The sequence below is a fragment of the Ornithorhynchus anatinus genome, chromosome 9, assembly GCF_004115215.2.
Source record: "Ornithorhynchus anatinus isolate Pmale09 chromosome 9, mOrnAna1.pri.v4, whole genome shotgun sequence".
In the NCBI taxonomy this organism is placed as follows: Eukaryota; Metazoa; Chordata; class Mammalia; order Monotremata; family Ornithorhynchidae; genus Ornithorhynchus; species Ornithorhynchus anatinus.
The window spans coordinates 15,865,662-15,882,751 of NC_041736.1; the positions used below are offsets into that span (position 1 = coordinate 15,865,662).

General features: G+C 39.0%; 1 protein-coding gene across 2 annotated transcripts in view; it reads left to right on the forward strand.

Annotated features, from left to right (window-relative positions):
- Positions 1–16,051, forward strand: part of PPIG (peptidylprolyl isomerase G) — a 40,267-nt gene extending 24,216 nt beyond the window's left edge. For both annotated transcript variants that reach the window (XM_001514666.5, XM_029071880.2), the window contains exons 9-13: positions 3,882–4,086; positions 6,302–6,469; positions 9,433–9,520; positions 10,234–10,370; positions 10,647–16,051. In XM_001514666.5, the coding sequence (XP_001514716.1) occupies positions 3,882–4,086; positions 6,302–6,469; positions 9,433–9,520; positions 10,234–10,370; positions 10,647–11,763 (1,715 nt within the window). In that variant the 3' untranslated portion in view covers positions 11,764–16,051. The remainder of the gene's footprint in view (positions 1–3,881; positions 4,087–6,301; positions 6,470–9,432; positions 9,521–10,233; positions 10,371–10,646) is intronic.
- The last annotated feature ends 1,039 nt before the right edge of the window (positions 16,052–17,090 follow it).

The following is a 17,090-nucleotide window of genomic DNA, read 5'->3' on the forward strand; positions in this document are numbered from 1 at the left end:
TAAACAGGAATCATTAGTGTCAATATAAATTATTAAAATTATAGATATATACACACCATTAGTAAAATAGAATAATAAATATGTACATATATGCACAAGGGCTGTGGGGCGGGGATCTAGTATCAGTTAGTTCCAGAAACTCAGCCTTCCTGCTGATCATACTCAAAACCACATTCTGTCTGTTGGAGACCAGGGATTTTGGAGGTTTACTGTTAGTGTGCATTTTTTAATCGATTTTTGTGTAGGTTTGAAGGCCAGAGAGTGCTGAAGTACAAAATGGAATGAACAAAAGTGTAGCAGATTTGAGGTTATGATTTTTATGTGTGCCCTGCTATTACAACTCAGTTTGTCTAAGTTGAGCATGCCAGGAAATCAGAGTATTTGTTTTCCTAATGAGTCTCTTGATCTGTGTGCTATCACTCGTTTGCCTTGAAAGTTGAAGAATTGCTGAGCCATATTCTTGATATGCTCCCCCCTCCCCGCACCACTAAGAACTGATATGAACTGAGTCTACATTAAACTACAGTGGGAATCAATGTATGAGAACAATGCGGGAGTCTGGTTAAATTGATCTGCTAGAGCTTTTTCCACTCGATAGTTTAGCTCTCCCTTCAGGGAAGAAATGTGGCCTAGTGGAAAGAGCCGCAGGATTGGGAGTCAGGAGAATCAGGAGGACTGTGTTCTAATCTTGGCTCTGCCACCTGCCTGCTCTGTGACCTGGAACAAATCACTTAACCTTGCTGGGTCTCAATATCCTCATCTGTGAAACAGAGATTTAATACTTATTCTTCCACCCCCTTAGATTGTGAGCCCCCTGTGGGACAGGGACTCTCTGGTCTGATTATCCTGTATGTACCCCAAATAGTAAGCATTCAATATATACTATTATTTTTATTATTATTGTTCAGTCTTAGGAGGATCCTTGAAATGTCCAGTGGAAGCAGGAGAGACTACCAATGATCCCCATTGTTCACTTTTTCTCTTTAAATTGTGGCCCACTTGTCTCTCCCCATTATACCCCCTACCCTCTCCCAGCATTAGGACTGCTCCTCAATCCTTTTCTCTGGGTGACTCCTTCTTAGAGGAAGGAGTAATTCTTTGGGGGCTCTGTGTCACTTGAACCCTGGATTCTAGTCCCGGCTCCATCACTTGTCTGCCGTTTGACCTTGAGCAAGCCACTTCACTTCTGTGCCTCAGTTTTCTCCTCTGTCAAATGGGGATGAAGAGTGAGCCCCACGTGGGGCAACTTAATTACCTTGTATCTTCCCCGGTGCTTAGTACATTGCTTGGCACATAGTAAATGCTTAACAAATACCATAATTATAATAATTATTATTACTAAGCTACACTCTAAAATAAACAGATGAGAATCAATGAATTTTTAGTATTTTATGAGTGTATATGGTATGCAGGGTGCTGTACTAAGTGGTTGGTAATAGTAATAGTGGTGTTTGTTCAGTGCTTACTCTGTGCCAGGCACTGTGATAATCTGTTTGTACAGTCCATGTCCCACAAAGGATTCAGAGTCTCAATCCCCATTTTACAGCTGAGGAAACTGAGGTAGTGAAGTGAGTTGCTCAAGGTCCACACAGCAGGCACTCGGTGGAGTCAGGATTAAAACCCAGGTCCTTCTGACTTCCAATCCTATGTTCAGTCCACTGGGCCACACTGCTAATCCAAGCAACTTGGTAGAGTGGCAGGAGAAAATACTGCTGCCCACAATGAGGGTACACAAGGGGACAGGCAAGATGAGCTTTTGGGTGGTTCACGCACATATGTGTGCCTGTCTGTTTGCACGTCAGCTCAGCCTAAGGTTGTGATTGAGCTTTAAAAACTGGGGTTACCTGCCTTGAATCATGTAGGGTTGTCTTGTAATCCCTCTTTTTGGACTGCACCGGTACCCAGGAACTGAATAGGTTTCCCATTTTTCATTCTGCAGTTTGGGATTATTTAAGCAAATCTTATTTATCAAATAATATTCAGGAATATCCAATAGGAACCTCCTCTTTCTAATCTGTCAAGACCTAGACTAGCCACTTGAATATGTCCGGGGTTACCAGGCTGGTCATTTAGAAGCAGTTAGATTTGCTTCTTGTGGGCCATCCAAATTACTGTTCGTTCAGTCAGTCGTCTTTATTGAGCATATTTATCCTCAAGGATAATGAAAAGTTTAGAAAGGAGAAGTCATGTTTTGTAGAAGAAATCCTCAACTGCTCTCTGCTGGAAGAATTGAGAACAAGCACAGGCCAAGCACGGGGAGCCAATAGTCTGTCGGGCCCCTGATCTCACTTTGGAACAGAACAGGGATGGCACCATGTATGATTCCCACTGATTTGTACATGATTAGTATGTGGTGAGGCTTCAGCTAGGTCATTTTTGAGATCCAGTGTGCCATATTTCCACTCATACATTTACTCATTATCTTAGTAGTTTTCTTTATTTGAATGGGAAGTTCTAGGAGGCCTCAACTTTGGCTGTTTAGTAATTTAAAATAAATAACATCCTTTTTTTCTTTTCGGTACGTATCCCTGTTGATGATAATACATTTCTCTAACAAGGAAAACCTCGCCTTTAAGGAACATCGATGAGTTGCTACTGATGCTGGTCCTCTAACCAGCTTCAACAGCCACAGTCAGATTTCTGTAGAGTTCTCCATTAACCAGAGGAGGCTTTCGTTGGTTATGCCAGAAGGTGGCTGCTGCTGCCTTTCACACCCTCTGTGCTCTCAGGTCCTGGGATTTCCCTCCTCTCATCCCACAAGAGACAAATTTTAATCCAGGACTACATGAAAGAACGAATCGATCAATGAATGAGTGGTATTTATTGAGCACTTACTGTGTGCAGAGCATTGTACTGAGCGCTTGAGAGAGTACAGTGTAATAGAGTTCGTGGACATGTTCCATTAGAGTCTAGAAGGAGACAGAAATTAATGTAAATAAATTATGGATTTTTAAACACAAGGATGGGGTGAGTATCAAGGGCCTAAAAGGTACAGCTCTAGGTGAATAGGTGATGCAAAAAGGAGATGAAGTGGGGGAAAGAGGGCTTAATTGCAGAAGGCCTCTCAGAGGAGATGTCATTTTAATAAGACTGAAGATGGGAAGAGTGGTGGTCTATCATATGGAGGTGGGGAGGGAATTCCAGGTCAGAGGATGTGGGCAAGGAGTTGGCCACGGGGTAGACGAGAGGGAGAGGTACAGTGACTAAGTTGGCATTAAGGGTGCGAAGTGTGCCAACTGGGTTGTAGTAGGAAATCAATGAGGTAAGGTAGGAGGTAAGAAATAGCAGCATGCAAGATGTAGAAAGCAATTATAAATCCATCCTCCCCTAACTTCTTTTTCAAAGGTGGTTTACAAATATCTTGGCTTACAAAAGCCCCAATGTTACTTTATGAATTTCTATGATATAGAATAGAGCACTGACTGGGAATTAGGAGATCTCAGTCCCTACTTTCATTATAAACAGTTATATGCAATTTGTCCTAGGACACGTCATTTAATTTCAGCATAAAGTACCCCAATGTAAAAAATCTGTTCTACTATCTCACCTACTTCTAGAAACAGTGTGGGAAGTATAATAAACTTAAGAAAAAGTAATGCAGTTCTCTGATAATGAAGGAATTACTTTCTTGAAGAATCCTGTATTAAGGATAGTTTGCATTTTTGTACCTACGCTCTGACCTTCATGCAAACAATCAGTGCTTTTGACATGACACTGATACATATTTTGGGTAGAGTGGTTCGTAATTTCTGATAGTGTCTTATCCAAAACAAATATTGAAAATATAGTATGGGGGAATTGTATAGAATTTTGTGACAATCAATAGACTATAATTTTATGGGAATTCTGTCAAAATTATTAACAGTTATTTCTTTCTCTAGTCAAGAAAGAAGAGAAAAAAAGGCATAAATCATCTTCCTCATCCAGTGATTCAGAAAGCTCAAGTGATTCAGACTCTTCCTCTGACTCCTCTTCTGATTCAGAGAGTGCTTCGGAAGAGAAGTCAAAAAAAAGAAAAAAGAAACACAAGAAAAATTCCCGAAAACATAAGAAAGAAAAAAAGAAGAGAAAGAAAAACAAGCGAAGGTGAATCTTAGTTTTGTTTATCGATCAATCGGTGGTATTTATCGAACACTTAATGTGTGCAAAAGCTCTTTACTAAGTGCTTAGGAAAGTACAGTGGAGTTAGATATTATCCCTGCCTTCAGGTAGCATATTCTAGTAGTAATGGCATTTATTAATCACTTACTATGTGCTAAACAAGATATGCAAAACAATTATATTATGCGAGTCCATCCGTTTTTTCATGATTGGCCCTAGAAGAATGCCTCCATTTCCTTTCTATTCAAAAATATACCTAGATTGTCCCAGGACATGACACAGTACTGATTGAGAGTCTAAATGCATTGGGATTCAGTAATGACCTTTTCTGTGTGGTGGTGGTGGTAGGACAAATTTTACAAAAATCATTAATTACAATTTCTGTTGTTCTCAGAGTTCAAACTCTGGTTAAATTTCACACTAAGCTCATTGTGACGTATTATAGGTTCCACAAGCCAAATCCTTTAAAGTTATTGTAAACTGTGTAGTCTTGCACCCTGTATACAATTTGTCTTGACTTGAAATGTATTGGGGTTTACAGGACTCAAGTGGTGGGAATTTTTATTTTACAGTGGAGTCTTTTTCTCCCCTGCCCTGAAAATTTCCACTATAAGACTGATAGAGAGTAGATTAAGTACATCTTGGTCCATGGGGAGCGACCACCCTACAAGCAGTCCTTGACTTAAGATATTTCAAGATAAGACAAACTCTTGGAATCCACAGAGGTTTCTCCCCTTTGAGGTCAAATTTGAGGCCATGCTGCTGTCTGACCGTATAACAGGACCAGTAACAGCTATACTTAAGGAGAAGCAGTGTGGCTTAGTGGATAGGGCACCAGCCAAGGAGCCAGAAGGACCTGAATTCTAATCCCAGATCTGCCACTTGTCTGCTATGTGACCTTAGACAAGTCACTTGACTTCCCTGTGCCTCAGTTACCTCATCAATAAAATGGGGGTTAAGATTGTGAGCCCCATGTGGGACAGGGACTGTGTCCAACCCGATATGTTTGCAGCTACCTCAGCGCCAGTACCAAAGGCGTACTGGAATTAGGCACTCCATCCAGGATCCAACTAAAAGCTTCGTATAGACTTTAGACTTTCCAACTCTTGAAGGTTTAAAGACTGACCATCAGCTGTACTAGAGATCTGATTACAAGGCCCCATGGTTAGGCCATGTGTTGCCTGAAAGCAAGACTCGAAGACCTGAGAAACTGGGTTTAGACTAAAAATCAGACACAGGATATATGATTAACCTAAACTCAGCTTCATTTTTACCCCTGGTATAGCTTGGCTAGAGAGAAATGCCTTACCATATGCAGATCATTCTGGTTGGATCTCAGGGACAGGAAATGGGCATGCAGTGCAGTGTCCAGCAAAAGCAAACTGGAAAACTCTCCTAGTTCAACCTCTTTGGGGGAGAGTCTGGCCTGAGCCAGCTTATATTTACCTTGCTAACACCAACAGCTCTCACAACATTTTTAAGTGTATACCCAGTTTCAGCTTTATATCCTATCCATTTTGAAGACTTTACTACACCAACCTCATATATGGAACTAGCTCTGAAGAGAATCCAGGGATTACGGGGACCTCAGGAAAATGGGATGCTGGGGAGAGTAGGGGGTGAGAGTTTATAGAAGTATAGGCAGAGTCAGAGAGAAAAAGGGTTACCTGAGTTATCAGGATAATTTATAAGGCACAATCACCAGTGAGAGGTAACATATCCATCTTTTGATGAAATCAGTAAACTACCCTATCATGGAACCTTTCTGACTCCATATAAATACAATAATATGACTTATTCAACTGCATTTGAGTGCACAGTTCCCGATAATTTGGTATCAAGCCTTGGTTCAGGAGCTATTCCCCTATTTCTAACACTATTCTTATCAGAAAATTTGTTTTAGTTATATTTTCAAATTTAGTTGCAGCTGGCACCCATGTCTGAAGTCCAAGCTCCTTGAGGGGGCAGCGTGGGGGAAGCTCTTTGTGAGCAGGGACTGTTTATATTGTACTTTCCCAAGCACTTAGTACAGGTCTTTGCACAGAGTAAGCATTCAATAAATACGAGTGATTGATAGTAGAAAGAGGACAAGCACTTCCTTTAGATCTGCACTATGATAAACCCCCATAGCTGGAAAGTTATGGTTAGCATGCATTCAACCCCCATCACAATTATGTTCTTTGCTTCTTTGTTAATTAAGCTCATCTAGTGAAAGCGAAGATGAAAATCCTGAAGCACAGCCACTCTCTACTGTCCGTCCAGAGGAGATCCCTCCAATTCCTGAAAACAGGTTCCTGATGAGAAAAAGTCCTCCCAAAGTAGATGAGAAAGAAAAGAAAAACAGAGAGCGAGAGAAAGAGAGGGAATGGTAAGTAGCCTATGTAGCAAATACAGATGCATTGTTCTGATAATAGGAAGGTATTGTGTTTCTAGGGTATACTTTAGTTACAGTACTTAATGTTATTAGCCAAGTTATGGAGAAGATGATTGAAAATGATCAGATTGGATTCCCTGGCCCATATGGGCTCACAGTATAAGAGGGAAGGAGAGCAGGTAATACTGATAACAAATCATTATCATTAGGTAGCAGCATGGCCTGATGGAAAAACCCTGGGCCAGAGAGCCAGAGGACTTGGGCTCTAATCCTGGCTCTGCCACATACCTCCTATATGACCTATGGCAAATCATTTAATTTTTCTGGGCCTCAGTTTTCTCAAGTGTATAATGGGAATTCAAAACCTGTTCTCCCTCCTACTTAGACTGTGACTCCATGTGGGACAAGGACTGTATCTGACCTGATTAACTTTATAGCCAATGATAGAATAGTACTTGACGCACAGTACAAAAACCATAATTACTATCATAAATGTGGTGTATGTCAAGGTGCTTTCTATGTGCTAAGCACTGGGATAGATACAAGATAATCATGATCAGGCACTTTACATGTTCCTAGATGGGGCTCGCAGCCTAAGGGGGAAGGAGATCAAGTGTTTTATTCCTATTTTACACATGAGGAAACTGAGGCCCCGGGAGGTTTTGACTTGTCCAAGGTAACACAGCAGGTCAGTAGTAGTTATGGGAATAGAAACCAGGTCTCTTGACTCTCAATCGTGCTTTTTATATTGCCTCTTAAAGTAGAATTTGTTATATTTTTTTTTCAATTGAGCACTCAAGGGTCTTATTTCCTGATAATCTTGACTTGTTTTAACCCTATGAATTGAAGAGTTTTCCAGGATTTACTTTGTTAGCATTCATTTTTACGTATCACAGAACTTAGAAGCTAAACTGCCCTAAGACAAATGTAGTGACTAAATATCTGGACTGTTTTTTAATTGAAAACATTGCCAGTTATTCACTTTTTAAATATAGAAACTCAAATATGAAACAGTAGTGATTTAAAGGATAGAAGGAAGCCATTGCAAAACCTTGTTTCAGTTTTTGACAAATGGAGCTAAATGAATCTACAGTTCACATCGCCAGCACGATCTGATGTGAAGGTCAGTAGTTAAATTAACTTGAAGATTATGGCCCTTACAACTTGGATGTTGGCCTGCAGAGTCTATCCAGTCATTATCAATTCTTCCAGTTTAATTTGGATTCATAAACAAGGGGGGATCTGGGTCAAAACAACTAACAGGAAGTCAGGAAATCTCAGATTTAGCTTTGCTTTTTCCTCTCTTGGAACCTTGAGCAAACCTTCAGTTCATACATAAAATAGGGATAATTTTTGTCCTAGCCTATTTCATAGGAATGTTATGAAGACATTGAAATAACTGGAAATGCATTGAGTTCTTTTGAGTCCCTGGAACCTGAAAGAATTGGAGATTGTGTTTGTGCTGAATATGCATTGACCCATTCAGTCAGTCAGTCATTGTGCTTCGAGCCTTTCTCTATCCCTGTCATCTCTGAGGCCTTGTCACTCTAGCATCGATCCTCTGCTTCCTTGCCAGGGTGTTGCCATCATGACTTTCCAAGTCCCCTGCTGATGATCCAGCCATCCCGGCCACCACCCGCATTACCCCAAGAGCATTTGGCAAATACAGTCAAGGGTTCATACAAAGGATACCTTTCTTGATCCCTTTAAAAAGAGAGCAGGGACAAATAGAGAAATTAAATCTTCCATTCTCATTCATTCATTCAATAGTATTTATTGAGCTCTTACTATGTGCAGAGCACTGTACTATTCTCAACCATTAACAGGGTGGGAATATGTTATGCTATCTGATCTACGACGTGGTAAGGGAAGCATTAATTTGAGTTTTGGTGCCTGTCAGTCTGGTGCATTTCACAGACTAAATTGATGAAAATAGAATATGTGGCATTGTTTCCACCCCCAGCAAATTATATTGCAAACGTTTGCAATGAACTTGAGAAGCAGCCGTGGCCTAGTGGATAGAGAACAGGCCTGGGAGTCAGAAGGACCTGGGTTCTACCAACTCTGCCACTTGTTTGCTATTGTAACCTTGGGCAAGTCACTTCAATTCTGTCCCTTAGTTACCCTATCTGTAAAATGGGGATAAAGACTGTGAGCCCCATGTGGGACAGGGACTGTGCCCAACCCAATTTGCTTGTCTCCACCCCAGCACTTAGAGTGCCTGGCACATAGTAAGCAAGTAACAAACACCACAATTATTATTATTATTATTATGTAGGACATGGACTGTAACCAACTTGATCACTTCGCATCTATCTTAGCGCTCAGAGCAGTGTTTGGCACATAGTAAGCACTTAACAGATACTACTGGAAAAAATAAATGCAGATGGTTAGTTTAGCCTTTGCAGGCAATTGCTCTCAAAGTTATAAGCAGCATTCTTGCACTTCACCATATGGAATGTGGCTTGGCTACAAATTGAATTCTCTTCAGTCTCTAGCATACTGTGAACTCTTCAGTGTTATCTGGGGAGGCAACGTGAACTAGGGGAGAGAATATGGAACTGGGAATCAGAAGACTGGGTTCAAGGCTCAGCTCTGCAAGTGACCTACTATATGATAGTGACCTACTATATGATCTAGCCTCTCTGGTCCTCAGTTTCCTCATCTGTAAAATGGAGCAACAATAGATTATGAGGCCCATGTGGGACCCAGACTCTATCAGGTTCATTACCTCATATTTACCCCCGTGCTTAGCACATAGAAAATATTTCTATTACCGATGTTGATAATATTGAGTAAAGTCAGTTAACAGCATTTAACTCTGGCAGTTAAGTCTTCATTCGTACCAGCCTGCTCATTATCTGTTTGTGAAGTTCAGACCCTGAGTGCAGCTGTGCTCTAATTTGTTCCTTCTTCCGTTTTATAATTACAAGTCTTCACTTTCTCCCTACTTCTAGTAATCCATCTAACTCCCAAGCGTCTTCATACCAGAGGCGTCTTTTAGTAACAAGGTCTGGAAGGAAAATTAAAGGAAGGGGGCCACGGGTAAGTGACTCTTTCATAAGAAATGAGATCGATTGTTTCTGTCTCCTATAGTATCATGGTATTTCGACCCTCTATGCGCTAGACTGTATTTGAAGTTTTTCTTGTTTTTTTGATTAATCAAAGTCTGGCTTTTTGATCAGATGATGTGACTTTGCATGTAGGCTATTACCTCCAGAGGCAAAAGCTGATAGTCAAGGGGCACCTGCAGGTTCAGAGCAGAAAATAGAAGTGTGGATAATTCTGTACCATTCCATTTTAAAAGATGTCTACTAGATGTCTACTAGATTCAGGTATTCAGGTATTCAGGCGTTGAGAAAAGCGCCTGTAGTAAATTAGCTGAAAGAAAGGATTTGGACTGACTCTTTGCAACTTTTTATCCTCATCAGTAGTATTTGAGTCCTTATTGTGCTTAAAGCACTACACTAAATGCTTGGGAAGGTACAGTGGTTAGAAGATATGATCCCTGCTGCCCTGAAAGTCCTTACTATCTAGTTCCAAGGTGGTGGTTTCTGTGAAAAAATAGCCTCACAGTGATTAGACTTGATGGTGCAAAGGGGGTATTCCACCATTGATCATTGCTAAATATAAATTTAAATTGATCATTGCTTTTGGTTAACGAGTTCCCAGAAACAGTTAGAACCATTTGGTTTTAATCAGGGGACCGTGTTGTTGTATTTAGTCCAGCTAACCGTTGTCCTCTCTTCTCCCCAAAGCGCTATCGAACACCTTCCAGATCCAGATCAAGGGATCGTTTCAGGCGGAGTGAAACCCCTCCACATTGGAGGCAAGAGATGCAAAGAGCTCAAAGAATGAGGGTGTCAAGCGGTGAAAGATGGATCAAAGGGGATAAGTAAGATTTAAAACTTCAGTTTCGACTCAGCCAATGACCTGCCAGTGACTATGACAGTGGCCCTTGCAGTTGAAGTTAGAATACTTTTAACTGTAATTAAATGATGGTGCTTTTTGGCAACTTCTTCTCATTTTGAAAGTAAAAAGTAACTGGCTGTCGTGGTTATTATGGACATGGAAAGATCCCTTCACAGTGTGATATGGGTTTTAATTTCGGGTAGACTGCATGCATTTTCTAAATCCTTTAACTTAGAGCGATTTTTTTTTCTCTTCCAAGGAGCGAAATGAATGAAAACAAAAAAGAAAATCAAAAGAGTCCAGGGAGAGGAAAAGAAAGAAAAATGTCTGATCACAGACATGCCTCTGAGAGCCCAAATAGAAGGAGTGAAAAGGAAAAGAAAACTAAAGACCATAAATCCAACAGCAAAGACAGGGAAACAAGGAGAAATTCAGAAAAAGATGATAAGTATAATAGAAGTAAAGCTAAGAAAAGGGGCAAATCTAAAAGTCGGAGTAAAAGCAAAGAGAAATCAAAAAGTAAAGAGAGAGATTCAAAGCATAACAGACATGAAGAAAAGCGTATGAGGTCAAGAAGCAAAGAAAGGGATCATGAAAAGGAGAAAGAGAAAGATAAGCACTCTGATTCTCGAGGCAGAGACCGAGAAAAGAGTAGAAGTAAAGAGAGGTCTAAACGGGCAGGATCTAAAAGCAATGAACACGATCATACTAAAAATAAAGATAGGGACAGACACGCAAAATCAAGGAGTAGGGAACGTGAACAAAATAAAGGAAAACACAGCTCCAGTAGTAGAACGAGGGAACGCAGTAGAAGTAGGGACAGAGGAAGAAGAGGCAGGTCTAGGAGCAAAGAACGGGACCGTAGTAGAAGTAAAGAGTACTACAGGAACAGAGACAAGGATTCCAGAAGAAGAGGAAGATCGAGAAGTAGAGAGAGGAAAAGAACACCTGAAAAATCTAGAAGTAAAGAAAGCAGAAGAAGAAGAGATTCGAGGAGCTCGGAGAGAGAAGAAAGTCAAAGACGAAGCAAGGAAAAAAATCGAAGCTATGAAAGCAAGAGTTCACACAGAAAAGACAACAATGAAAATGAAAAAAGGAGGCGCTCAAAAAGCCGGGATAACAGCAGCCCTGAGAGCAATAAAGAAAAAAAGGCAGATAGAGATCAAAGTCCTAGTTCAAGAAAAATACAAAACAATAAGGACAGAGAATCAAAAGCATCTGGGTATAAAAATAAGGATAAAGAGAAGACCAGATCCTCAGTGGAAAAAGAAATCAACCAAAAATCAAAGAGTCAAGAGAGAGACCAAGCCCATATTAAGGATAAAAAATCTGATCATGAATCGAGCCCTGGAACAGATGAAGGCAAAAATGGATGAGTGAGTTGTATGAACTTCTGTCCCTTCTGTCTCTTTTTAAGTTCTAGAGACTTGCTGGAGAACATCTTTATGCGCGCCCCCTCCCACCCTCACCCCTTATTTCCCTTTATTGTTTTTGGGTTTTGTTTTGGTTTTTTGTTTTTTTTTTAATGTGGACTTCATTACGTTTGATCTTTTGATAATCTACAACCTGGATAATTTGTACTGCTAAAGTTTTAATAAACTTGAAATGAGAAAAAAATCAGTGTAATACTGTGTGCTGTATTTAACTTTCATTTCATATCTTTTTGTGTTGCAGCAGCTACATGATTCTTATTGTGTTTAAACCACATCTTAAAACTAGTCTGTTCAATCTGTTGGAAATCAGTATAACTGTTTATTGCAATAGTATTTTTGCAGGTGTCTGCATTTCTCATATGTTAGGTTCAAGAAAAGTTTGATAGATATTTCTGGTTGCATTAAATATGGTGGTACAGTTTTTTAGTGTTCATGGTAGAGGCTTTAAAGTTCTTTAAATTTCAAGGAAGGAAGGTTGGAATCAAGGAAGATCTTGACCTCCTCTCCTTTATTATTATAAGGTGGTTTAAAATATTTAGCCACTTAATGTGTCTTATTTCATAAGCCGTCCCGTTCTTCCAAAACAAAGTTCATCTCATGGTTTTTTTTTTCCTATATTGTTTTGTTTCTCTTTTACCTGCATGATGCAACTCGAGTTTTCAAGTGGAGGTACTGTTTGACTGACCGGTGAACTGAATGAGGATGCAGTTTGCTGTAGCATTCAATTGAATTGGGCCCAAGGAAAATAGGTTTTTTTCCCCCGAAACTTTGCTTCCACTGGAGTTGGAGGGCTCATCATAGAATCAGCCCTATGTCATCATGGCCCAGCTTTTTCCCTGGTAACAGTTCCCAAGATAATGCTCTTATGGGGAAATATTTTGCATAAGGCTCCTGCAAATTAATCTAATCCTAAAACAACAGTATGATCATTCACTTTGATAAGTGATTTATACAAAAATTTATTATATAAATTTGATAAGTGATTTATATAAAATACAACAAATTTTGAAAATTAGTCATTGTCGTGTTTATCTGAATGCTTGCTTTTCTTGACCTAAACCCTTCTGAAAACCTTAATGTCTCGAATGGCAAGACAAAAGGCTGTTTCTTCTCCATGTTCTTTATGTTCTACTGACGCTTGGATGCCACAGCATATGTGTCGAACACCATTTTGTTATTTTTAAATGACTTTAGTCTATTAAAATTAAATTTAGTTCTAAAGTTAGCATTTACAAAATTCGCAGAATTTGGTAGGAAATTGTTTGAAGTTTTAAAAATAGCCTCCAAATCTCTGTGATGTTTTGGGTGTTTTTGTTTCGATTTTTTTCTGCTCTTACTCTGAATAAAACACAGAACAAACCAGGCAAAAACAAAATCTCCCTCCTCTAGTGGGGGGAAGACACCCAGGATGCCAGTTCTTAATAGCAACTGGAAATGTTTATGACTAAAATGTGTCATTTGTATTCATAATGTAGCTTCTCGTTAATTCCAATAGCTGAACAGCATAATGCTTTTTGCATTGTGTAGCTGTTTGATGCAGAGTAAGATGATGACACAATTCCACTGATGTGTGGCACACTGGCTTCGTTTGGAGTCTCTTTATGTGAATAGAAGATCCATAATGGATTCACTGACATTGATCAGGAAGAGCCTCAGTCTCGTGTCAGTGAAAGAACAGTCAGACTCAAGTCTGTAGAATATTTCTAAGCCTAAGCTTAGACAGGTCTAAGCTCATTAGATTGCATTTAAATAATGTTTTGTTATGTGTCAAATGTGCATGAGATCCTTGGATGAAAGGTGTTTTATAAGCATAAAGTATTAATATTAATGCTTATCATAAACTAGGAGGAAATTCCATTTAAAATGAACCCCTTTCAGGGCCTTGGAGCTGAACCTTTGTCTTCTCAACAAAATCCCATAACAAAGTCTCCATATCCTGATTAGTGGACTCATTTTTTAATACCTCGTTTACTCCTAGAGATTTGTTTAAAAAAACAAACAAAAAACAACAACCAAGAATGTGTCCTATATATCTTATACAAGAAGTGCTTTTTCCTCTGAGTCCAAGAATAATTCAGTAAATAAGAATAATATTCCTTATGGTTGGACATAAATTGGCACCAATGAATGAGGAAACTTTGCTGCACCAGAAACATCAAAATCTACAATGTCAGTTATGGTAGTGAAAAAGTAGAGAAGAGAAGGGACAATCAGTTCATTTTATTTTTAAGATTTTAAGGTAAAAGAAAAAAACATAAATTAAAAAGGACTCAACATAGGTCCTTTAAGTAAAGTGACAAGTGACATCTTTCCTTGTAACTTCTGAAATGTTGTACAGCCTAGTGTTTTTAATTTTAGAAGTTATGTTTATAGTCCTATACCTTTTCATGTCTTGCTGTTCATGATATTGATCATTTTCAATTGTGGTTTGCTGTAGAGAAAGCTATTTGAAATTGTCCCTGTTCCCTTAATTGGTTTGGTCAGAACACATGGTTCAGTTGAAACATTTTTTTGCTTTGCCATTTTTTTAATGAGGTTGTGTTTTGTATTAATAGGATTATGTTGTTAATTTTTAATATACTTGGAGAGATCTGTTGAAAACTGAAGAGGTAAAGAGGTTTTTTGCCAGTCTGAACAGTTGTCAGAAGTATTTTAATTTATTGTTGAGACCATTTGTCACCTTTTTCCATTTGCCATATAAATTGGTGCTACAGAGAGGTTAACATTTGTTGGGAATGCAAAAATCAGTTAAAAAGGAGAGGCAACAGAATTCCTATGAAGGGGTAAAGACTTCATTTTAAGAACATACTAGATCACTTATTTGTTCGATGAGTTCGTGGGGTGATACGTCTGCCAATCGCAATGCTCGTTAAGGCCCTGGGAAAAATTTCCCCAAATTACTCAAGTCTTTGATTTCTCTTAATTTGCATTTGATGAGCTATATTATTACTTTGGAGTGGCCTCTTGTTTTAGCAATAGGAAGTAAAGAGCCCTTAGCTACTTTTTTGGGATATATATTTAAATATCACATATTTGATGCACTTGTGGTATTTGGATACCATGTTCCATGTTCAGTTACATCCCACAATTTCTTCTTTCTTTTAAAAGAAATTGGTGCCATATTGTTTTATTTCTTATTGCTTTTACAGAAATTTGCATACTGGGTATTTGGACCAGCTCTGCTGGTCGTCTGGTGGATAGATCATTGTTCTAGGAATCAGGAGGCCAGCATTCTAGTCCCAGTTCTGCCCATAGCTGGCTAATGTGGGCAGAGACATCACACGCATTTCGCAACGTGCTGCACCCCTACCCAGGTTCTTGCTCATTGCCCTGCATCCCAGCAGATGCCAACCTGGCAGAGGCAAGAGTGCAGCGAGCAGCACACGAGATTTTCCGGCCCAAATTCTTGGGCCGGTGCTGATCAGTCGTTCTTGACAGAGGCCCCTTGGCTCCAGTAAATTATTTCAGATCACTATCATTTTAAACTTTCCATCACACCATGAACTCATTAATGCGTTAGCTTTTCCTGCTTACTGTCTTGAAAGGGCAGTTGAGTTCCAGTCACCCCCCCTCCCCCACATCATTCAATCAATTATCTTTCAGATGGGACTATTTTTCCTGTTCTCTCCATTTTATCATTTTCCTGTAGATCCAATTGGGCAGTGAAAACTGTTTGGATAAATTCTCCATAAGTAGATGTGATAACGGTTTATTTGATGTGAAGAAGAGTATTTTATTACTAAAATTTGTAGAATATTCCTATTCTCTAAAGTGGACTTTTGGGGGAAGAGGGACTTTTTTTTTAAGTAAATACTATATTATTATCAAATGCATATCTTTGTACATTTCCTCCCACTATTTCTGTCTATAGTATTTTGGGAGATTGTTGGTTAAGAGGGCTGGATGTTTGCTTTTGTATGTATGTGCTATGACTCTTTATTTGGCTGCTCTGTTTGTAGGAGGACAAGAAGAGCAAAAATGGAGCGAATAAACTTCATGCTTTTCCTAACTCAAAGTCACTGTGATGTATATTTTTAAAAAAAGAAGAAAAAACAAAAACCTAGAAACAAAACTTCTCCCAACTGTAAAGTTAATTTCAAAGTACTACTTCTTTTAAGCCATTAGTCTAGCAACTGTTAAATTGTATGATTTCTGCAAACTGCATTTCAAAAACTCTGTGTATGAACTTTTATAGTTTAACATTTATTAAATAAACTACAATATTAGTGAATGCTTTATGTGGTATTTATTCATGTCTGTTTTTTTAATTGATTTGTTTAGTACAAGTTACTCCACCTTTTGTTTAATGTTAGAAATAATACCTCTCAAAGAATCCTATTTCTTTTTTCCACCTCAAGGGGAGGAATTTGGGGGCATTTCGATAAAGTGAAACAAGGAATTAAACGCATAGTAGTGGGACCCCTGAAAATATGAGTCAGGGGGTAAAGCAGACGTATGATGAGACTCGCACTTATTAGAAGAGGATTACGGAATCATTTACTTCTTTTGCAGCATTTAACTAAGAGCTTACGTTCTGGTAAGCAAATATAATGAGTCCCAAGGACCAGCCCTGATCTGATTTCTCCATATAAATCTGTATTTGTGTGGTAACACCTGGGATTTGTTTAAAACTTGTGGATATGAAAACTGTAATTCTTAAACAGGAAAATGTAAAAATGTGACTCAATATGGGTTGGGAATTCTTTGTATAAAAATATTTTCAGAAAGACTGTTTTCCATGCTTGAATTATCCCATAGTTATCCAGTTGGGTTTGATGCACTAATAGTTTTGGTTAACTTAAAAAAAAAAAAAAAAGCCAGACCCCTGCCCTCTACATTTTCTCAGGACTATTGGCTGTGACAACCAAATTCCAATCTTTCATTCTTCCAAAATACTTTTTAATTTAAACCTGCAATGTCATTTGCCAAAAGAGAGTTTGAAATTTCAACCAGAAAATCCTGCACCACGTCAATATCATTTCAGCCTCCCCACCACATTTTAATCACCTAAGATTTATTGCTAATTGTATTTGAATGCTTATTGTGTGCAGTGCACTCTACTGAATGCTTGGGAGAGTAAAATATAACACTCGGTAGACATGTTCCCTGTGCACAAGGAGCTGTAATTAGTGGGTTGCTGGGCAGCCCTGGCACCACACCCATTCATGAAAGGTGGGGGCTACTCTTCTGGTCAGTTCACTGGACAAAGCAATACAACCGTCACACAAACCACAGAGGTGAAAAGAAACAGCACCTAATGTATTTTCTAA